Source organism: Antedon bifida, chromosome 10 (assembly GCF_963402885.1).
Source record: "Antedon bifida chromosome 10, ecAntBifi1.1, whole genome shotgun sequence".
Lineage (NCBI taxonomy): Eukaryota > Metazoa > Echinodermata > Crinoidea > Comatulida > Antedonidae > Antedon > Antedon bifida.
In genome coordinates, this window is record NC_136235.1 from 12,220,009 (window position 1) to 12,245,423 (window position 25,415).

Here is a 25,415-nt window from a genome sequence, read left to right on the forward strand (position 1 = left end):
ATGCCTTCATCTTAATATTCTTTGTCAATTTTTCTTACTGGTTTTAGAGACTTGTAGTGAGAAATGACTAAAAATATAATAGTTCTTTTTTGGTGTCTACAACCCCTCTGTCTGCAAACATTTAGATGGTTGGCCCTAAAGATTTAGAATTTTAGTTTTCTTCCTGTGCAGTTTATTATTAGACCTAGTTTCTATTTTTTCATTTAAATCCGAACTGAGAGCGGAAAAATATATTATAAAATGTCATTGATCTTATGGTACCTGGTGGTACAAACTGTAGTAATTGCAAATAGGATAAATATACATATATAGGATAATGTTACCATTCAAGGTACAAAAAATAATTGTTCATATTCTTCAATAGGCTCAATTTTAAACATGGATTCCGACTAAAGTGTTCCTGACCTGTTTTTATAACTGAGTGTACTGTAGCCTTTCAGATAGTACAAATAAAATGAGTATAATGAAGAATATACATTACAAGTTTATTCACTGTTATTTCTATATTCTACTTGTTATCTCAAAGAATAATATTTATTCAAAACCATTATTATTTCTGTGGGAAAAACCTTTCATTCTCATTGTTCCAAAAGGTTATTATACAGTAGTTTATATAGCCTACCGATTTTGATATATACCCATTATGTTAGAAAATAGATACAGTTTCAAGTTGGCTTGTAACTATATATTCTCTGTCATTGTTAAATTCAATGCTTTAGTTCCAACTTCTGCACGAGTAACCAAAGTGCAAATAAATAAGTACAGAGTGCTCTTTCAGTTTGTGCATTCATTTGCGGGATGTGCGTGCACCTTGTTCAGATATGATAGCCAGTGTGTTGTTCATACTTTGGATATTTGCTATTACAGATTCATGTTGTTTTTTCTTGTTTCGGGGTTGACACACCACAGTTAAAAATATGTCCACACTTATGAACCTTATATTGGGTATTGAAAGTGGCATTGACAAGTCTGTACTTATAAACATAACAACAATTTCATCAAAACATAGGAAGATTATTTAAGCGTAATATACTTAATTGTATTGAATGAATCCATTTAACATGCTATATAAATGTTTTAAAATGTGCTTGTTTGGGGTTGACGTGCCACACAGTAGTCCAAAATTATGCCCATAGTTACAAACCTTATATATTGGGTATTAACAGTGGCATTGACAAATTCTGTATGTACTTACTGTAATATCATAAACATAACAACAACATAAGTAGGCTATGTCTTTTTTTAAGTATTTTTATTTTTTCAGAAGTAACTAGGTTATTGTTATTTTAAGGTAAATATAAAATCCCAAATCCCAGGTTTAAAATATTTATTTCATTTCAAGTTATATGTATGATATTTTTACTTTTCATGATTATACATTTAATTATTTTAAAAATAATGAAGGGATAATATGTTACTTTTACAATATCAAATTCCAAAACATAGACAAATGTCTTGTTTCAGAGGCCTGGGAATGATGAACAATAATGCCAGACAATCCTGGACACTGGCTGTAATGATTCACTGACTTTCACATGAAAATCTATTAACTGGCTACTGGCCACTTGATGTAATCCTGTTAATTCTATGCAACTTCATACTAATATCGCCAACTGATTATTATTATTAGTAGTATTAAGTTGAGTACTGTATGTTTTTTATTGAAGTGTCGGAAAGACATTTAAAAGACAAATAAAACTAAATACAACATGTAGAATCTTGCTGTTTGATAACAAAATTTGAAATGAATTTGGAGATACAGTTTGTGTAATGATAATTAGGCCATTGATCAGTTATTTAACAATTTTTGATAAAAATCCAGAAAATTTCTAATTTCTAATTTGAGTATTAATCTCATAATTTGGATTGAAATATTAATCTCATAGTTTGGATTGAAATATCAATCTCATTATTTGGATTAAAATATCAATCTCATAATTTGGATTAAAATATCAATCTCATAATTTGGATTAAAATATCAATCTCATAATTTCGATTAAAATATCAATCTCATATTTTGGATTCAAATATCAATCTCATAATTTTTATTCAAATATCAATCTTTTATATATTTTTTTTCCTTATAAGATATAAATAATAAATTTTACTTTGATTTTTTTAGTTCCTACCAGATTCCCGTTTTGGCAACTAAAGGATGATTTACACAGACGAGCGATAAACGTAAGCGAAAGACCGCATATCTTGTCCTACGTAGTATCTGTATTTATCCTGAGCAGAAACCACCCGTTCACTCAGCTTTTTATGTAAATGGTCATAAGGAATAACATAAAACAGATTCTATATATTTATTACCATTACCGCTTGTCTGTGTAAATTGGCTTTAAAACCACATTACACTTTTTTGTTTGAGTCTTGGCCTGATCCTGGTCATCCCAAAGCATTCAGAGCATTTAAATTTATTGTTTCCTGACCCAGCTTCTGTTAATAAATAGTCATAATAGTCATAATGAGCTTCAACTTCTAGACGGTAGACAAAAGGAAAACGAAATTTTATAAAAAATGTTAATTTGCACATATGTATAACCCCAGTATACTCCATTCCATTCATTATCGGTGGCAAACATTTATTTCAATTTAAAAACATTACATTCAATTATTACATTAATAATATAATTTTGTTTATGTTTTTTTTGTACACTAGCTAGCTCATGCCTGGGAAACGATAATCAAACTAATAGTACTGTAGGCCTATAATAATGTACCAATCAGTAAATTGAGAAAATGTTCTGTAGTGTTACTATAACTCTTGGTATACCCAGTTATTTTTTTATTGTCCCGAGGGAGTTTTTCTTTTAATATTTAACATTTTTCAATTTATATGCAAATATGTTTCTTAATCCATTATGAATAACCACGGCTAAATTATTGTTGTTTTCCTCAAATATTTGAATAAAACGGTAATATTTTTCCATTATCAACAGGGTTGAATTATGACTATTTCAATGCACTTATTATATACTCAGTCAATAACCATGTGAATAAATTAGCCCCAATTTCTTGGCACAGGAAACAGGACAAATTTTCAAAAACTTATTAACAGTGGTTTTGAAGAGTCCATAAAAAAATATTTTTTATTGTATTAGCTTTGTGCTAGTGACCTCTTATCAATTTTTTATTTATGTTATTTAGTACATTATAAAATAAAGTAGGTTGCTGTGTACACACATTTAAATTAGTTATCTCTTTGATTTAGATTTTTCTATTTTTCTATGGAGCAAAGGTAGTTGTTGTTTGAATGTCATTTGTGGTTACTGTATGTCATCATTTGCGATTTGAACCAATGTCACCACCCAGGTTAAAGACTTGATGAATTTGTCGTACCACAGAGAAAATCTTCGCAACATATCCGATTTAAAAATCGATGTTTAGCTAGTGTTCAATGTTGGAAAAATTGACCAAATCATACCTATTTCTTGTTCTTGTTCACCAATATACTCGTTTATAACATGTATTTAAGTATATTATTGCAAATCAAGCCTGTAGCCCTCTTTTGACTAAAGTGTTCAACCAGAGACCTATAGCAAAAGTAATGGCAAATAGGCCTAACTATAGCCTAGCTTGTGTGGATTTTGTGTAAGTAAGTCCTGGCTTGCAAATTGATTGCTTAATTTCATATCACATTATGTTGGTTGTTTTGTTACATTCAGTGGTAAAGTTCTGTTGAATGATATAACATTAAATTTTTTTCTTTTGCAATAATTTGTATGTTACCCCTGCAGTTGCGTAACGTAGAGACCTGAGGCCTCTGGTTTAGGAAACCTAATTGGCCTTAGGCTGGAGGCATCGGCCGTTTTTAGCCTTTTCCGACATATTTTGATGCTTATTTTTCCTATGGGCACTGCTCAGGGGCCCTCAAAGGCTCCAGGCCTCTGGCTTTAGCCATTGAGTCTCATAGCCGATACGCCACTGTACCGCTGGTTCATGCTGTAGTTCTAGTAGTAGTACAGTATCTATGCCATAGATCTATGCCATATGTGAATTTATAAACAGATAAACAAAATAGGTAATTGTATGTTCTTATCACTGCACTTTATTATATTTACATAAATTTATACTAACATGATGTACTGTGTATGAACTTTGTCAATCAAAGTTTGTAAACTTTAGACCCTTTTCTCACTGATAGTGTCCTACAATGCTCAACTAAAACAGTCGATTGAACCATTTTATAATGTTAATGTTATATAGCGCTTAACTATCAACAGATAAAATACTGACGTGAAACCTCCTGAACGACGATATTTCCATTGTAATGAAAAGCATTACATCTCTGTGTCTGAACACCCTTATTTTTTTGTGGTAAATACAAAAGCAGAAATGATAGTAAATCATATAATGCATTAAATAGAAATAATTTCTTGTTTTAAACATTTCTGCTGACAAGAAAAAGAATGATTTTAAAAGCCGCATTTAAGAAATAACCTCTTGATCAACTTTCCAATGTTCAACTGCTTGTTTGAAGATTATTATGTCACCCTAATTTTTTGTTTGTGGTTTATAATTTTGGACCCATTTCTGCTGTCAAGAAAATAACCTGAAAACTGTATATTCTACCTTATGAAATATGCCCTTAATCATTGTTTTAATGTTGAACTGCTTGTATGCTTTTGAATGTTGTGTTTCTGTTTTTACAATCATAATCATTAAATTCTCCTCTGTCTGGTTTATAAAGGTAACGCTGAGTGCTATGTGAAGGTTGCTATGGAAACTGATTATAAAAATGGGTGTCTCATCAAAATATGAGTAACTTATTATACCATGCTCTACGGTTTGGAAGACCTGTTTGTCAATCCTGCTTAATACTTAACATAATAGCTAATTTTTACAATAAATATGGATTAAATGGGATTAGGTTCATCCTATTATCATTTTAAAGATTAATGAGATTAACTGACAATGCTAATTAGGTTGATAGCTAATTGGTTGTATCAAATGATTTGTTCACACATTATTCACAGGTTCATTACATGTACATGTATTATACCATAGAGATCACTATAATATCTCAATACAAGTTTTTAATGTCATCAATATAATATACATCCACTTTTAGCACAATTGTATGTAAGTATGTTTTTCATTTGTCAATTTCTTGATATGGTATAGATACTGTAATATCCAGAATCCATCAGTCTACTTCGTGCATAGCTTACCTGAATAAACCGACAATAGCCCTTTCTCCTTGAAGAGCGAGATATAACTCGAAATGATGATGGTGGTTGGTGGGGAGGCACCCACCTGAGGGCATAGTTCATGGACTATACTATTTGTTGAGAGGGGTGTTCAATGAAAATTTATACTCTTCGAGTTATATCTCGCTCTTCGTGGAGAAAGGGCTATTGTCAGTTTATCCAGGTAAGCTAGCACTCATGGACTACCACTGGTTTGTGTATTTTGGTCTGCCTTAACTTTCAACCGTCCCCTAATTGAAAAAAAAATATAAATATATAATAAAATATAAATAAAATGTATATAATAAAAAAAAAGTCTGCAAAGTGATTTTTGTTTTAATAAATTACTGAAAACCGGTTTCAAAAATAAACCAGCCCTTTTCAAAGGATAAACAGCCCTATACACATTTGTATGAAATGAATTTGAACAATCTCTTTACATGCTTCAGCATTCTATTGATTTGAGAAACACCTCTAAAAACACATCTGCTTCACCTTAGTTCCCTTGTTGATTGTTCGTTTCATACAATCACAATAAGAATAGCGTTACAACTAACACTATCCTCAAGAATACCAATACGTCTGCGTGAATCTGAGCATAAAAAATGTGGTAGATGCGACTGGAATAACATTTCTTTCAACCATCATATACACAGTAGACAAAAATATTATAACAAATATTACAAAATTTGAACTTGTATAATAAAAGAACCACGAGTGAACGGTTTATTGTGAAAGAATTATTGTTATTAAGATACAGTATATTGTTGAATAGACCATTTTTAATATCACACAATATTTATTGGAAAAAATTCCAAAAATGCAATTGAAAAAAAAAGTCAACCAGGAGACCATTGCCTGTTTGACAATGGGTTTTTTCTTGTCTTTTTGTAAGTGAAATAATTATTTTTATTTGTTTGTTTTTTCAATGGAAATGAATAACTTTACTAAAACCTGTAAACAATTTTCAAATAATAAATGTTATCATAATTAATTATTCATTTTCTTATTCCAGGGTTGTAGATTATTGTAAAAGATAATTAAAAAAGCTGGCATTTACAATTTCTACAATAAATATGTTAAAACACTTTTATGCTGATATTAGTTATTTATTAACTGCAATAATTGAAATAAATAGAAAATTAATTTGACCTGAAGGACATTTACTTTTACCCTAAAAATAATGCAAATGTGTTGATTTAGATATGCATTATAAAAACAAATTTGACCTAGTAATAAATATAAACCCATAGGGCCTGGCTACAAAATCTAGTAAAAATTAAGGTGTGGTAAGATTGAAAACAACGTCTTCTTTCTGAATTTAACCTAAATTAGAGGGTGGAAATATATTTGAGCGTGTGAATATATTTGCGCGTGAGAATATATTTGCGCGTGGGATTGTATTCGAACGCGAGAATATATTCAAGCGTGAGATTATGTTAGAGCATCGGATTATATTCGAGCGTGGGATTATATTTGAGTGTGGGATTATATTCGAGTGTGGGATTATATTCGAGTGTGGGATTATATTCGAGCGTGGGATTATATTCGAGCGTGGGATATATTTGAGCGTGGGATTATATTCGAGCGTGGGATTATATTCGAGCGTTGGATTATATTCAAGCGTGGGATTACATTTGAGCATGGGATTGTATTTGAGCGTGGGATTGTATTTGAGCGTGGGATATATTTGAGCGTGGATTATATTTGAGCGTGGATTATATTTGAGCGTTGGATTACATTCAAGCGTTGGATTACATTTAAGCGTGGGATTACATTTAAGCGTGGGATTATATTTAAGCGTGGGATTATATTTGAGCGTGGGATTATATTAGAGCGTGGGATTATATTAGAGTGTGGGATTATATTAGAGCGTGGGATTATATTAGAGCGTGGGATTATATTAGAGCGTGGGATTATATTAGAGCGTGGGATTATATTAGAGCGTGGGATTATATTAGAGCGTGGGATTATATTAGAGCGTGGGATTATATTAGAGCGTGGGATTATATTAGAGAGTGGGATTATATTAGAGAGTGGGATTATATTAGGTCAAAAATGGTAATTACATTACAGCTGAGTAGGGGGTTGCCCTTATGCACTGGTTCATCTCAGCTCCTGTTGTTCATCGTAGGTACTGCACTGTGGTTCATGAATGGACCTAACCCAAATTTCCTCAACTTATGAATGAAAAATTATCAAATAAAAAAAAACAAATGTACGTCATTATACTTCTTGTAATTATCTTAAATTTGTTAAGCCTATTCAATTTTCTACACAGTCATGCCTTTGAAAAAAACAAACATAAATTACAATAAATAGCCAATTTTCATTATGTATAAACAATATCCCATTGTATTCTTCTTAAGTCCATCGCTTCCACTTAGATTTGCCCATTGTATGTCATAACCTTTTAAACTTGATGAACTGTATTCCACTAGGAATTTTGTACCCATCAATAATTTATGAGGAAAGTTATAATGTATAACTAATACAAAAATAAATTATTAAAAATTTGATGGAAATCATTAAAAAAATTTAAAAATAATTTATGTTGAAACGACAATCCACAAGGAATTATATATCCATTAATAATGTATGTGGAAAATTATATTATGTGTAATTCAAAAATAATTGTTTATAGAAATCAATATGAAGATAATTTGTTGATTTATGTTGAAATGATATACAGTTTGAACCTATATGGATACCTCTCTCATTGAAGCCAAGAAACATTGATATTATTTGTATCTACAATAATCCTTGCATTGCGTACTCTCATCTCATCTGTAGCCATATCTTGTACGCAAAAACAAACATTTTGATCTCAAATTTAAGATTTTTTTTCTAATTATAATTAGAATACAGTTTTCAGGGCTAAAAAAATCATGTAATATTAAATATGAACAAACACAATTGACAGATTGCAATGAAAGTGTAATACATAATTTTGTCTCTATTGGTCAAACCTCCCATCATCAGCCACTCCCTGTAAGTGGACACGCCTGCCCGACTCGTGTGTGTTCTTATTTGAGGGTCAACTGTATACAAAAAGCTTAAAACTATTTGCTTTAAATAATAATAATTGGGTACCGTACATTTCAAAATGGAAAATTTTGAAAATAAAAAAATATATGTTTATATTTTATATTTGTATGATAGTTGTTTATGAGCTGTTTATTACGAATTGCAGTTCAATTTAGCATAGTAAGAGATTTAAAGAGGTTCCAAATAGGTTTATACACTTGAATATTTCCAGATATTTATTTTTTTTTCAATTTTGTAAATATTTTTTATTTTTATATAGTTGTCTGGTATAGTACTAGTACTAGTATAGTATTATGCAGATTCTTAAAAATTATTAAAATCAAAACATCACAAAATCTAAACTCTCTTCAATGACTTTATTTTCTGCTGAATTATTATTTTAAAATATCAGAAAATGGATATGATAATTTTAGTAATTGATGAGCTTAGAAGATCCGCTATCTTAACAGAATGTCAATCAAACTATCTGTTTAGTCAAATGAAGGTGAATAACATTATGTTGAAAGGCTAAAATATCATCATCTATTGCAATGTTTTGTTGAAATATAATATGTTTGGAACAGATCATTTAAATACACTGTAATAATTATGTAACATGATGGAGTAAAAGGTTTTTTTTCTCCCTGTAATAATTATGTAACATGATGGAGTAAAAGGTTTTTTTTCTCCCACAATTATGTGAAATTAAAAAATGATATCATCTGTAGGTTCACATGCTTCGAAGATAATTGAATAATCAGAAAATCAAATAGCGTAAATTTTGACAAAAAATGTGATGTGCCCATATATGGACATGATGCTGTACCCATAATGTGGACATGATGATGTCGTATCACTACCATATTTGGCCATATCACTACCATATTTGGGCACATCACATTTCTTTTGTCAAGTTTAATAATAGTGTAGACAAAGCTTATACTGTACCTTTTATTTTTTTGTTAGATTCGCTCCTAAATATTGATTAATTTCGATATCAGTCTATTTGTAATACCCACTCAAAAATCTAAATTTGGATACTAGAAAGTACTGTTTTTAATTTTCTCCCTCTCACAGATAAACTGTTCACACTTCTAGTACATCCTTGTGAATATACAGCAGTTCCCACACTGCAAATTCCTAGCTATTTCTGAACTAGAACATTGAGGTTACAGTAAATGGAATCTTTTATAAGGATACAATTGGGACCAGAAAGTGCATTTGGTTTATATATTTCTCAATCGCCAATGTTGTCTCGTTTAATTTGGTGCATCATAATTTATTGAAAATATCATATTTTCAATTTAAAAAAGAATCAATTTTTTATTTTGTGGCAAAACCTTATTTAATATGATTATCCATAGGATAAAAATGGATAAAACATTGTCCACATATGGGTCAACTTTTTTCAAGATTTTTCTTATTAGATGTATATTCTATCCCTTTACACCCAATATTATAAATGTTTAAAGAATTGGTTTTAATTGTACAATGTTCTATTGTATGATAAAGAAGAAATAAACAAAACAAGTACAATAACGACAACCAAGAAGCAACATCATAGATGGACTAGACGGTCAACTCCAACACAGCTTGAAAAGCGTTCCACCATGAAGAGACATCGCCCAATATCGGCTACATCAATAGCCAATTGTATGTTCCCGTTTGTCAAGCCCACTACGTACTCGCACGTAACGCCTGCATTGCATCGTGTTGAGCATATTTATATTATATATAAGTATTCAAGTTATGTGCACTGACTTTTAGCAAGAATTGACAGTATTCATTTTATTATTTTATTTTTAACGTTACTAGTTGACTCTCTAGAAGTATATTCTATTTTTTATACTAAAGTGAGGAGAACTCAAAACCCATGTGATGGAATAGCTGATCATAACTGTTGTTGCCATTTTAACCTATCTGGCTGTATGATGTAGGTTATCTTTTTTTGGTTGAATGTATAAGCTTTATTTGAACATGATTTCACTCGTTTCACTCATCAGGTTGTAAACAAAGTCATAATAATGCTATCAAATGTGTGATAAAAATCAAAAGAAGTATTGCACAAATATTTACTATGCTACATCAAAATAAAAATGAGGGCATGATCCTACTTTGCCTGTATCTTATAGATCTGATAATAATGTAAAGATTATGTTTCATAAATCAACTGAAAATACCATTTTCACTGCAAAAACAACTTGCAACCATAGTCTAATTTCTGATAATTTTTTTTCTACTTTTGCCTCCCATACCTAGGCCTATCATACTGTTGTTTATTAGAACCATGGAGAAATAAGTTATTTCTCCATGTTAGAACATTTCACATAAGTTGAGAATTCCCAGAGGGGCCCTCTAGAGTTCAAGAAAGTTACACAGAACATTGTGTGTATATTTTTCCTTCATAATTTTTCACTGTAAATGATTTAACCACTGAATACTTCAAAACAAATTTGAATAAAAGAAAAAAATAATATTAGAACGATTAAAGAAAAGCAAAAAAATTCATGTAAACTATTATAGCCAAACATGATAAGGAACTATCTACTATAGATGTTTCAGGACTGCAGCTAATCACCAGACCTGCAGATGATCATAATTTATTTTAGTCAACATCCACAAAGACAAGACAAAAAGAGGATTTCTTCAACAATTGTTTATTCAATTAATTCATATTTATTCAAAAGTTAATCTTGGACAGTTTTTTTGGCTTTGCCAACACAAAAATAATTGTGTTAAACCGATTTAAGTAAGGCCACATTTGTAGATTTAAAAAAACTAATCTCTTGGTGTAACTGTTTACTTTCATCTTTTAGTTTGTTTTTTCGTATGTACTGTACACAAATACGAATGATCTGTACCATTGCTTTGGGCTGTCATTGGTTGCTGGAAATTACCCATTCATTTTATTGGGATTATAGTATGTTGTATAATAGTACATGTTTACACTGGTTATGTAACTCCCGTTTCTTTAATTACAATAGTGTTGTTAGTACTGCTTAAATACTTCCATTGAACAGGTAGCAATTGTTATGTCCTAATCAATACTGCTAGCAGTTTGTAAGCACTGTGATAGTATATTGGTGTTTGTACTTTGTGTTGTGGCTAAAATAATGCAGGTTTTACTTCTGGTCATTGATTTCCACCCGTAACACGGAAGTATGACAAAATGTTTAGTTACACTTTTCCAAGTACTGTAAACCTCCTCATTATCTGTTTTTACCTATTGCTGGCTACTTCATAGCATTCCATAGCTTTGCATCTAATTGAGGACCAAGTTCTTTTTCACTTTGTTGTTTCTGTCTTAAATTTCTAATGTTCTCAATTGCTTTCTAGTACTTATTTACAGTATTTTATAGATTGTTTTTTTCTATGGTCCAGTTTTGAAACGCATTACAAACAAAATTATGATTTTACTTTTGAAAAAGACACTGTAATAATTCCATAACAATTCCATATAACAGACAATGGACTTCCAGTTAAGTATTTCTTCTCTAAATTACCACTTATTGGGTAAATAATGTTTTCGCCATTTCGTGACATTTAAATGAAAACAAACAAAAATATATTTTAAAATCATTTTTTCAGGGGGACAATTATCTCCAAAAGTACTTGCTATTTCAACTCTCTTTACTTCTGGATGCAATAAAAAATACAACTTTGCAGCAAAGCCTTTGATAAACAATAAATTTATTTAAAAAAAAACAAGGTTGCAGTTATAGGCCTTAAAAGGACATCAAACATTTAGGTGAACTCAATCAATGTGTAAATAGAAGTTTGTGTGTATATCATACTACGTGTAGTAGCGTGGGTGAATCCCTAGTAGGGTATTAACACAGGATCTGATTAGCATCAAGGGTTCACACAAGAAAATCAACCGTTGTTTACATTGGTATAAAAGATGCATAGAGTAGACACAGACAGTATGTGACTGGCTTCAAAAGTAAAACATTAGCTATGCATGAATGAACACACCTTTATTGAGTGGCCTATGGTATTATAAGTTTGAATACTTGTGAAGTTTCTTGGCACACACTTGTTTGACTCTTCAAGTCAGAGGGTAGTTTGATATACCTAGCTCTCTTTCGGGAGTAGAAAAGGTGATTTCAAATGCAGAAACTTAAAACAAGAGATTTTTGTATGTATTGCTTTGAATTATTATTATTTATTTTATTATATTATTTATTTATACTGTGAGACCTCTTCAGTCAAAGACTGGTCTCCCAGTGGCTGTGATGTACTAGAGTACACCTGGTAACCCCATACTTGTCTCGAAATACTAGGTTCTTTAAAGTGCACATGAGCTAGATGTGTACACTGGACCTACGGTTTATAGTTTTATTTTATTAGAATAGTTAATTTTCCTAAACTCAAATGATGTTTTTTGTTTAGGCTTAATCAGAATATTTTGTAGAATCACGGAGTAATATTTATTCCATGGTACAATCAGTTGTTCCCTGGTACAATTCAGGTACTCAGTCACTATACATTATATTTGTGTAGCAAGTATTTTTATTTTGTGAATTTATAAAGTGCATTTTTATAAAAATTTAGTAGACTGTAGTTATACAGAATTATTGGTACCTGTACATAAAGGTCATTGACATCTGTTTTAGGTGGTACGGTACCTAAATTTGATAATAATGGACGCTACTTATTTTCGTAATCCTATAGATAATGCTTTGCATCATATTAGTTGATTTCATCACTTAATTGAGGATGGCTTAGATATTTATTTAATTTAGTGGTCTGTAAATTTACTTGAGTGTATTCGTTTATATAGCACTGAATAAGCAGGGAGATGAAACCCTGATACAAGAGAGACATTGTTCACTGTGTGCAATATGTTTGTTGTAAAACGTTTATGTTTTTTTTTGTTGGTAAAGGTAGGGGCTTGTGAGTTGGAGGTGAGTGGTATTCAGATTCTGATGATGATTAATCTAGTAATCTGTTACATCTGTAGGCCCAACAGATACAAAATTGTTAGTGATGCCACTGAATATTGCTATTGTTAATTTCCGGGTGAAATTGTTTTTCTTTTTGTTTTGTATATTTTGTATATAAATGTACTAAACTAAAGGAAATGAAATGAATTCGAAAAAAAAGCATTCAGTAGAGATGTTCATAAAACAAAAATTTTTAAAAATTTAGCTTCAAGAAATTTTCTTTTAGCTTTTTTTATTTGTATGCATGTAAAGTTGGAAAATGTTGATATTAAAAGGTGTAATTTAATTAGGCTAAGTTGTGTGGAAACACAAAATACATTTGACATATGCCTTATGTCTGCAGTTTACTTTATTTTGTCACTGACGAAATATCCAGTAGATACCGCTCACCTTTCCTAAATCCATTCAATACCCAGTTTTACCATTTAATAATTTCCATAGGTAGGCCTACATCATATGTAGTACAATGACTAGGTAAAAGGGATTGTGCATAAATGTTATTTAGTTTTATATGCACCACACACTGTATGAAAAAAAAAAGAAGAATCGCTGGAGCAATAGCCTTCAACTATGAAGTTTTATCCTAAAAGGAAGAAGAAGAAGAAGAAGAAGAAGAAGAAGAAGAAAAGAAAACAATCTTCTCTGAATGCTATGGAGGGATCTTTGAGAACTTGCTAAAAACAAATTTACAGAGAAACACCTTTGATGTACAGTAACTTGAGACTGATCAGAAACTTTAAAAAATGTTTTGTTGATGTTTTTGTATATAAACAAAAATAAGTTTTTTTAATGAACGTTTCTTTTTATAAATGTCTATTTCTTTTCCAGATGAACGGGATGAAGTTCAGAAAAAGACATTTACCAAATGGGTAAACCAAAACTTGAGAAAGGTTAGTTTTTGAATGAACCCACTTTTTCCTAGTGCACTATTCAAACTAGAGACTATCAGCAGTGAAAATGGCTAATACGTAAACCAAGCTGCTTATGACTATTTATTGACTGATCCTACGGAACATTTTATCTACTAAGCTAGGTCTAAAACAATATTTTCTAATTTTGACCCCTCTCCCCTTTTTTTGGTGTCTAGGCCCACCTACAATCAGGCCTTTCCCATTATTGAAAAAAAAAAAGAACCCTGGATAAACCAAAGATACCATAATCTTGAATATTTTTCTAACACTATTTGACATTTTACCATGATTTGACAACCAAACTAATACAGGATACAATAACTAGATAAAGATCATATACACACTCCCTATCATGTGTCTATCATTGTATGAAAAGGCAGGCTTATTTTAATAGTATTAACAAGGGATTATTAACATTTTTTTATGAATTTTGTGGTCAGTTGGTATAAAGAGTCTTTGTTAGTCTTTAAATAAATAATAAATGGAAATTGATTAACATATTTTCATTAAACAAAATTTCTTGGAAAGTTTTAATGAGCGGTGCAGTTGAATGAGTGGTGCTGTTGAATGAGCGGTGCTGTTGAATGAGCGGTGCTGTTGAATGAGCGGTGCTGTTGAATGAGCGGTGCTGTTGAATGAGCGGTGCTGTTGAATGAGCGGTGCTGTTGAATGAGCGGTGCTGTTGAATGAGCGGTGCTGTTGAATGAGCGGTGCTGTTGAATGAGCGGTGCTGTTGAATGAGCGGTGCTGTTGAATGAGCGGTGCTGTTGAATGAGCGGTGCTGTTGAATGAGCGGTGCTGTTGAATGAGCGGTGCTGTTGAATGAGCGGTGCTGTTGAATGAGCGGTGCAGTGGTGCATTTGAATAGATGGTGTAAGTTGAATAGGTGGTGTAAATAATTAAGCGGTACAATTAAATAAATGGTGTCAGTTGAATAGGCGGTACAGTTAAATAAGAGCTGCAGTTGTGCAGTTGAATGGGCGATGGAGTTAATGGATGGTGCGGTGCATTTATACCAACTTGTTATAACCGTTAAAGTACATTTCCATTTCATGGAAGGTGAACTATTATTTGTTTGATTGAACTTTTTACATTTTAACAAAATAGAAAGTAAATACATTGAGCCTTTATCAAACTGTGGTATAAAATGACAAAATATGAACTAAAACATTAAATAGGGCTAAAAATTAAATGGGCCAATTTTAGATGTGGGCAAATAACCGATTTACTATGTGTTTCAGGTGCTGAGAGGGGTATGCTCAATTTCCGCATATTGGGTTGAACATTACACTACCGTATATTTCGGTGTATAAGTCGCACTTTTGATACGCAAATTTGACCTCTAAATTAAGGGTGCGTCTTATAAACCGAACATAAATGCCTCACCACACAGATTGTACATATCGTCACCTTGTTGGCTAGGCCTAAGTAGGCTTAGCTACAGTGTACTAACGTAACAGCAACCTGCTTCTGCCTAGTTTTCAAGGCATTTTAGCGTGATGTTATACTAAATATGATGAAAAGATTTGTTCATTATGGAGCTGTTTCAGGCACTCCGATAAAATTTCATTTTTAAACGTTTACAATTGGAATAGTATTTATTTATAGTTATACGCACGATCGCCGACCGCCGTACCCCCAGCGCAAGCCCTTCTTGGCGGCCACATGGTGTACAGTATTCGACTAGTATATTCTCCAGTTGATTATAGCATGGACCTAGCGTACACACTTCTCGGATACATAGATAATAACCGAATACGATTGTCTGTGAAATGATCGAGCGAGGCTAGCCCACAAACGTGCGTGTTACACACACGGTTATGCACTCGATGTTGCGGGTGCGAAACTCATGAATAACAAGTTAGAAAGAACTTGTTGAGGCTGGGCGCGGCCGAGCCTAGGTAAGGAAAAACCTCAATAAAGGACGCCGTTGTAGATATAACAAAATATATTATTACAATAATATTGATTACAATTTAAAAAAACATTGTTTTGATGAAATATAAAGTGCGTCTTATACATCGACGATATAAAAAATACCGATATTTTACTCTCAGTTAGGGGATGCGTCTTATACACAGGTGCGACTTATACACCGAAATATACGGTATCTATGATCACCATGTTCGACGCCCCTGTGCGTTCATTGATAGTTTAAAGGGTGATCGTGTAAAAAAAGTATTAGTGGTATGCTGTAATAAAAAAAAACCTACAACACTCCTTTTCCTTACACATTACCCTCTTTAAACTGCTAATATACATTGAACAAGGCCAACAGTAATTAGCTGTAATGAAATCTCATTTAAGGAAATCTCCCATAGGGATCGTTGGTATTGTTCATTGAGTGTTAGCTAACAATGGTGGCTGAGAACTATAAACTCACCTGTTTCAAGGCAATGTGGGGGAATCCATTGTTTTCCTATTTAAACTCACTTGTTTCAGGGCTGTGTGGGGTTACTCATTGTTTTCATATTTATCTTGTGGTTTCTTAAATGTGCACCTAAAGCTACAATTTAAATGTTTTTGATTAAATATTTATTTCAAATGATGTTTTTAATTATTTGAATCCAAATTAGATTATTTTAAGATTAAATGTTGTAGTAGTTTATACTGTACCTCTACAACATTTTTTCATACATTATATATTTCTGTGAGTGAGCTTACCTGGTGTGCAAGCTGTATTACGTTTAGCAAAGTTAAACAATGTGCCGTATACCGACCTTCATCCTATATGTGATACTGTAGTATAGCAAGAGATTATTTAGGATAGGTTAAGTTAATATTAGGAGTTAGATGCTAATGGTATGGACCTGTTGCTGTCAGTAGATGCGACACTGCAGGATGTATTTAAGATGATTTAAGAAAAAATATTTGAAAAAAACTACAGAAAAAAAATTACCACAATTTGTATTTGAAATTAACAAAATCCGACATCATTTCCTTGGCAGTCTGGTAGAGGAAGGTTGATAGAAATGTTTAAAGTGTTTTGATTAGTTGGTAAATACATTCACATTAAGAAGTATGTTTAAGTGGTTGAAACTAAAGGTAAACAATTGTTTTGCCAGGATGGGTACTCAACACCTGGGTTGTCCTTCAAACATTTGTTATTCAAGCCATACAATTAAAAACAAGTAGTATATATTACTATTATTTGTCAAAAAGAACAAAATGATTGCTGTTTTTAAAAGAATATTAAAATAAGAATCAATTAAAAATAGCTACAATACATGTTTGTTTCAAATGTAGTTCACTTGTTTGAGGTCGTGCCTATATTTCTTACTGGTAAAGTAAAATTTACGATTCCCATAGGTTGTATAGTGGTTGTTGTGATTTTTAAAACATTTTTAATGAGTCTAGATGAATGTTGCTGGGCAACAATAAGTATCTGAACATGGTCATTAAAATATTTACTGAAAATGAGATATCATTAATTTAATATCAACCACTAATTTTACTATCATGAAATTTGTTTAAAAAATATATGTTCTTCATATAGTATAAGGTGTATTAAATTATATAATATTTAATAAACAGTACAAACATAATAATATTATTAATAGTAATAAATGGATATTGACTGCAAGTAATAAATATACTTTATTAAATATATAAAAAAATATCTACACCCATGCATAACTCCTATGTATATATACATAATTTTTTGGACATGGCATCTATGTCCTTTGAGCCAACCATGATTCAGGTATTTACCATTGTAATAGAAAGAACAATAAACAAGAAGTGAATTATATAAAGTAAGATAAAACAAACAGTTGATAGGGTTTACATTTGAGTACATTGTATTTTTGTGGATGCACTCATAAAGCAATTGGGGCTATGCCCTATCAGTCTAACACTGCCAGTAAAGAAGATCAAATAAAAGTATACATTATATAAAAAAGAAAACCAACCCTTAATAGGACCTAGTTGAGTAATTACATTACATTAGCATTTTTTTGTGGACTTAATATTATCATCTTTACACATAAAGCTTGAACCATTGGTTTATGCCTTTTCAGTCATGCACCGCCAACATCAGAACAAATAAAGTATATAACGTTATATACAGTAAATAAGATAAAACAAACCATTGATGGGGGCCTAGATTAGAATAATAACACTACATTATTTTTGTGGACTTAGCTATTACCCATAAATCATAAGCGGGGCTATGCCCTTTCAGTCAAGCCTTGATAGAAAGATAAGTAAAGTATATAAAATTTAATATTTAATAAGATAAATTAAACCAATTGAAAGGACCTAAAGATTAGAATATTAAAACTACATTATTTTTGTGGACTTATCTGTACCCATAAAGCTTAAGCGGGGCTATGCCCTTTCAGTCAAACACCAACGTCAGCTCTTGATAGAAAGATAAATATATAAAATTTGATATATAATAAGATAAATAAACCAATTGAAAGGGCCTAGATTAGAAAATAACATTACATTATTTTTGTGGACTTATCTGTACAAAAGCTTAAGTCATTGGGGACTATGCCCTTTCAGTCAACACCACCTTAAACTTTACACCATTATATTTGTTGGATATGGGTGCTCTTTTAACACCCACACACAACATAGAAAACAAGCGATTGAAGTGGGTAATTCAGTTGAATGACCCACTCAAGCAAATATAATTTGTAAAAATTAAAGAAATATTGACATAAAGTATTATATTGTGATATCCATAATGTAGAAACATTTCCACTTGCACAGTAATCTGCTATTATTTTTTTCAAAATTAAACCTATTGTTATGATGATTGAAATTTAATGTATTTTAGAGTAATTCGTTGGAATGTACTGTATTTGTGCTATTTGAACAAAAGTATAGTAATTAAAACATTCTTTTACTGCTGGGAGATTAGTATGTACTGTACTTGCATTTTGTTTTCTTGAGGTACATGTACTTTATTTCAAATCAAGTATACAATCGCATTGTTTTACAGTAGGTCCTTTTTTCTGCTGCGAAAAAATAACCGATTATAAACTATAAATTTCTTGGCAGCAAAAACATGAAAAATTGTCAATATACTGGCATGGCAGCCTGAAAATAATGGTTAAAATGCCATTTAGCTGGTTATCGCTTTACAACTTTTGACTGCAGCGCAAAGTAACGGTTATTTGATTTTAATTCAGTCAACTACTATACGACTTTGTATGTTTGATATGTGAGCTCATAGCATTTTGGGTAACTCTCCTAGACTTGCACCCTCTGATTTTTGGAAGCACAAATTTACTGCAGAAATGAAATTTTATTTATAATTTTTAAATTAATGGTTTAGTCGACGCTATGCAGCAGAAACACACCTTTTTATAACATTGCATACATCCAGTTTTAAGAGCCACTGAAATATTTGAGAAAAAGACTGGGTTTTCATTTCGGTTTTGGTTGAAACAAGGATCTAATTTGTAATTGTTCACAAGGATTTAGATGAAATTTTATTTATTAGTATTTTTATTCATTGTTCTAATGTGTAAAAATGGCAATAGAATTGAGTACACTAAACTCGAGAATAAAAAAAAATAAAATTGTTTTTATTTGCAATGAAGAATTATGGGAAATGCTATGCTATAATAAAAATAGAACAATAATAGGACTGAATAGCTGTACTAATACTCGTTATTGACCATTTAAGTACAATGATGAGGTACTATTAGCAAGTATAGTACCTCATCATTGTACTCGAACTGTAATATTAACTGTTAAGTGTCTACATAGCCTATAGTATTTGAATTGAAAAGACCTGTGTAACAGTACACTCTAGCCTAGTAGTAGCCCATAGCCAGAGGGGGTTTTTTATGGTTTGGGCAAACCCCCTTTTACAGAGAAACCAGCCCCTTTAATCTACAGTGGACCTTCCCTTAATCTGCAGCAGAACCCTCCCTTAATCTACAGCAAACCCCAACCCACAACATAACCACTACCCCTAAACAAAAATCCATCCATATTATTATTTATAAAGCTCTATAATTTGATGTTCTGTATATGTGTATAATTTAGTAATCATCACTTCAATAATTAAAAATTGTTTCGACCTATGCATAAAACAAAACAATCAAATATCCAAAAAACATTAAATGTTGAGATTAGATGCTAGCATACTTAGGATAAAATCTTACTGGGCAGCATATTGGCCTAGTCGAGCGTAGATTAGTATGACCATGGAAGAAGTAAAGGTTACTAGAATCTAGTTTAATTTCTGGTTGAAACACATTCCATACTCCACTATTGCAGCTTCATTTCCTCCTTTAAACTCTTACTTTTTTCAAACAATGGGAATTCTTTTACTGTAGTGTTTTCACCTGTTCTTAATCAAGTGCACATCTACTTTCCAAAAGCCCCTTATCATGGGAAGTGTACTTTATAACATTAACCCTTTACCTAATTGTGGGTAGGCCTACTTGTGACATTAATAAATAATTTGTTAGCTATGCTAGACAATACAGTTCCATAGAGAGAAGCAAGCTTCCCGGGGTGCATTATACCGGTCTTTTCACCATATTCATTGTTCAAATTCGAAAGCCATACCTTTATTATACTATGTTATTCCTTATTTATTTTTATCACAATGATGTGGTATACTTCAAACATTAGTTTTACATTGGTATATTTGACTAATGGCTGGCTGTAATGGCTGACTGTAAAAGCCTTTAAAAGAAGCAGTGAGTACATAAAACTATGTATAGAAATCCATGAACTTTTTTTGAATGATACTGCACTATCTTATATGTTGTTTGTTCATGGCAAGCTTGTTGGCAAAACATGTCCAATACTGTAACCCGTTCAGTACAATTGTACTATATCTCTACCAACCACACTATTTTTGTTTCATTGCATTCTGAACTTCCACTCTTAATGAACCAGACGTTTCAGTTTATCTTTATTTTTAAGTATAAGGAGTTAGAAATAGTACATATGTGAAAAGTTTTCTCTGATACTATTGTACTTCTTTAAAAAATGATATAGGATTAATTACATACTTGAACTTCCTGGTTTTTGGTTAGTTACGATATCATATGTCTGCAATAAATAGTTTTTGTATGTGTCCATGGTTACAAAGATGACAAACACAAGTGACACCGCTGTGTTCAGACCATTACGTTAGATTCGCTTATCTGTCAAAAGATTTATATTATCAGCACGGTTAAAATTAAGGGTTTAGACACGATCACCGTTCCTTGTGCTTGATTTCGGGTTTGTTTATGATGCATAACGCCGATTCAACCATTTTTATAATCAACTGCATTTTTCATAAATAACCGTAAAATCAGTGAGTGGTCGTCAACAGAAGTCGTTTGCATTACCCAAAATGCAATGGACTCTGGTGGTCAGTTCAAACGTTACTACAGTGTAGTTGACTCAAGGTCAGCGGCTGTCAATCAAATAACTATTATTCACAGCACGACCTGTGGTAGGGAGTTTCCGTCTGAAGTGAGAACAAGCACATGTAGTTGCCCTAAACTTGCACATAGCATCATGTAGAGTTGTTTAAAAGCACAAGCAAAGTAGACTATAATGATGCAAAAATAAACTTTATTATTTATTAATAATATTATTTAATTACTTAACAATATTGTTTGTACTCTGGAAAATACATTTTTGTTTATAAATCAAAGTGTGCTTCCCATTGTATCTGCCCCACCTATTACACCTCATTACTTGCATTCCTATGTGTAAGCAGAACATCATCGTATACAGTAGAACAGAAAATATATTTTGTATTCTTCTTAAAAATCGAATGGAATTGAAATAATGGAATTGGTTGGATTCATTATGTATAGTACAATGTTGCACCAGACAGTTTATATATTCATTGACACTAATTACCTAATACATCATCACCTTCAGCAGACAGCCAGCAAAGTGATGCAGATTTAACCTATGACCTCAGAGCACAATCTATATTTCTAAGCTGTCACTTTAAAACTCAATTCTAATTCAATCTATGTATCATAATGGATCTGATTAATAATACTGCCGGTGAAAATAAGTTTATTATTATAATACATGTTAATGATTATTTTATCCAGTGCATTCTACTACCCAGATCAGCACGCAAGGAGACGATCCCCTGCTCTTCAAATAGTTCCAAAGCTTTATGTCCCATCCATGTCCAAGTGTTCTGTAGTGATTGTAGATTTCTTGACAATTGAACATAATTAATTTTTGTATTAAAAAAATTTATATAAAAAAAGGGTTCCTACTGTAGAGTAGGTAATCTTTATATATAAACATTTTGTAAATTTAAGTTACTTCCAGCTTTGCGAGGTATCTCCTTTCTCCCAATCCACCTACAAATGTCAGAATGCACTGCTCAAATTTCAAGCAGTTTAACAGAAATTAAAAATCTTTAAACATTAGCTGCAAATTCTGTTGCTTAAAACCATAGTGGTGATGATTTGTTTATTGCTCACAGCCAAATTTAACAGTTATTACCAATAAACGTATCCATCAATTTGACTTCTTTAATTCCCAGGCTATAATAAATTGATTAAAACTGAAGAAAGGATCTAGTTTGTATAGGTATGAGAAATATTTACCTAAATACCTGTACAATAATTCATGATTTAATTGTGTTGATAGAGTAGTCTATTCCTTCTCAGACTAGTTATTTAAAATTTAAGCTGTGAATTTTACCAGGAAGTGAAGATATTGTTATTTATAGAGGTGAATAACTTGTATTGTAATCACCCCCTGGCATATATGTTATTATTACCCCTTTATGATATAGTTTTTTTTAATTCAGTGTTTGACTTTCTCAGAATAATCTTAAAAGGGTGCGGTAGCAAAAATTGTTCTCCCGACGTCCCCGGATAACATCGCCATTCCATTAGTTTCTAATGCCCAAATTTAACAGTGTTTTGAAGGCTGGGGGAGGTCGGCGTTGACCTGGTGCTTTGGGATTGTGTAGTGATCTTTTAGATTTAAACTAAAAAGGATTTTTATCTAACATAGTCTATTTATAAAAGGATAGTTTCTCTGGTGCCAGCAACATGTTTCAAATGTTTAACATTGCTGTAAACACGACCACAATTTTGTTTCAAAAATATTAATGTACACAGCATACAATTACAGTGCAAGAAAACTGTACCAGAAAATGATTTAATCTAAATGGTTGAAACAATTTATAGAATAACAAAAGTCAAAACTGCATTGTACACAGGCATTGACCCTTACGTTTTGCAAAAGCTTTTCTAATATGCACTACTGCATAAATGTGTACGCTCTTCTGCAACGTGATCGGTAAACGCTTGTCTTTATCTGTAAAATTCATAACGCATGAGCTACCAAAGCCTTGGACTTAAGGTATTTCATTCGTGACTGATGCATCGTGTAATTATGTACAAAGTGAAACACTTGCATTGATAATTTCATAAATGGGATGATTGACCTTATTTGGAATGGTATAATTATCGTAATTGCTGTTTATGGTAATTAACAATTTCAATTTATTTAAATATTCAAATTAAGTGCATCCATACTAAACATTACTGTCTCACATATCTGCATCCTTCTCCTACTACTATTCTAGCAACCCTCACCGTTTCTGAATCTTTCTACTTGCAGCCTTACCTGCAACCCCTAATACCCAAATATTTTGTAGGACTCCTATCCCCTTATAGGCCTACCATCCCATTCTTGCTACCCATTACCCCCTTTCAGACACTCGATTTCAAGAACCATATCCAAATATTTGTGGGACATCAGACATAATGTACCTACATAATTTACAATTTCCTTTCCGATTTTTATGAATATTTTATGCATAAAAATTGATCAAACATCTAGTAGATTTCCATTTACACACATGGGTGACTTGGCAATTATGGAGATTCTGTTTAACTAAATTTGGTGTATTAATTGCCATTTGACTTCTCAATTCATATATGTATTACATAGACGGAAGCATATTATAATATTGTATTGGGCCAATGCCAAAAAATAAAATGCAATTGTACCCTGAATTTTGTAAAATAAATTTAAAAAAAAAATCAAAAGTAGGTGAATGTTCTCCAAAGAGAGGATAATGCATCCACCATGATTCTTAGTGCACAAACAATGATTTGTCAGAGGAATGAAGATGATCCATGAAAAAAAGATCTGAACAATTTATATTTGACCTTCCCATATTGGGTCATTTTAAAAACCTGGATTAAACTACAAACAGAAATAGGACAGTATCGAGTAACTTAGTTGCAAAATTAAGCAGAGAAACTTATTAGATATTTCAGAAAATCTAAATTCTTGAATATAATGTATATGAAGCAGTATAAAAGCAAAAAATAACAGCAAAATCAACTGATACGCTGTGCGAGATAGTTTCTCCGATTGCATATACTATATTATGCATTATGGCTATTGATTGCTAGGTCTATTTGTAACATGGAACATGCTACGATGAATCATCATTTCATACATTTGATAATGCACAATATTAATGATATATATGATATACAATTATTCTCCCAAAACCACCCTTTCAGTACTCGCAGAATCCAAAAGAAATTGGTGACCCAGAGATTTTAGTTTACGAATATGTCTTGTAAGATTTGTACTTAGGATTGGCCAGTGTAAATTTTTGGTTACCATGGGCCTCGAGCAACTGATTCTGTGAGTCGATGTACAAGTATGAATAGCACTCCTAATTTGATAATCGATAATACTTTATACAAGTATTAACTAAATATATGAATACATTTTATTTCGTTTTTTAATATAGAAATTGTAATTATTTCTTTCAGGTCAACAAGAAAATCAGTGACCTGTACAAAGATTTCCGCGATGGACATAACCTCATCTCGTTATTGGAAGCATTATCAGGAGAAAAAATTGTAATTATGAATGATACACTTCTATATTTTACCTAATATATTTTTATAATAGAAACATAATCCAGGGAATAAATAAAACTGAAGTTGGGTGAGTGGGGTAAAACTGTTTCGGAATTAATAAGGTTTAACCTTCCAATTCGGGGGAGCTTTGTGAGAATACAGGGGGATTTTTGCATCCATCTAAATTATTTTAGTGAGGTGAGAGGTCCATTGCTAGGACAGCAGGAGTATGCAATTAACAACAAATTGTAATATAAGCTTGAATGAATTTGACACGGATACTGATATTTAAAGAGAAAACAGATCTGTTAATGTTCAATTTCATATGATGCATGTACGCAAAATAGAACACTGATGTAACCCTTTGATGTCATCGATACCAAGAATTTTGGAATTTCCCACATCAGCATCATCATTGTACATAATGTTATGCAAATGAGCTGTTTGTATTTCCACTACCTATTAAGTCGTCTTATTTCTACTTTGGAATAGAGGGCAGCA

The 25,415-nt window shown here is 31.7% G+C and overlaps 1 protein-coding gene and 1 long non-coding RNA gene across 14 annotated transcripts in view; both read left to right on the forward strand.

Annotated features, from left to right (window-relative positions):
• LOC144853742 (uncharacterized) overlaps nt 1-25,415 on the forward strand; it is a 152,401-nt gene that overhangs the window by 2,129 nt on the left and 124,857 nt on the right. For 12 of the 13 annotated variants that reach the window (XM_078711549.1, XM_078711554.1, XM_078711553.1 and 9 more), the window contains 2 exons: nt 13,994-14,055; nt 24,825-24,914. In XM_078711549.1, coding sequence (XP_078567675.1) covers nt 13,994-14,055; nt 24,825-24,914 — 152 coding nt within the window. Of the gene's footprint in view, nt 1-12,265; nt 12,358-13,993; nt 14,056-24,824; nt 24,915-25,415 lie in introns of those variants that run through there. The other variant, XM_078711557.1, reaches the window with a different exon arrangement.
• On the forward strand, nt 15,376-16,095 carry LOC144853754 (uncharacterized). Its single transcript, XR_013614415.1, has 2 exons — nt 15,376-15,619; nt 16,013-16,095. It is a non-coding gene; the product is annotated as an uncharacterized LOC144853754 (long non-coding RNA).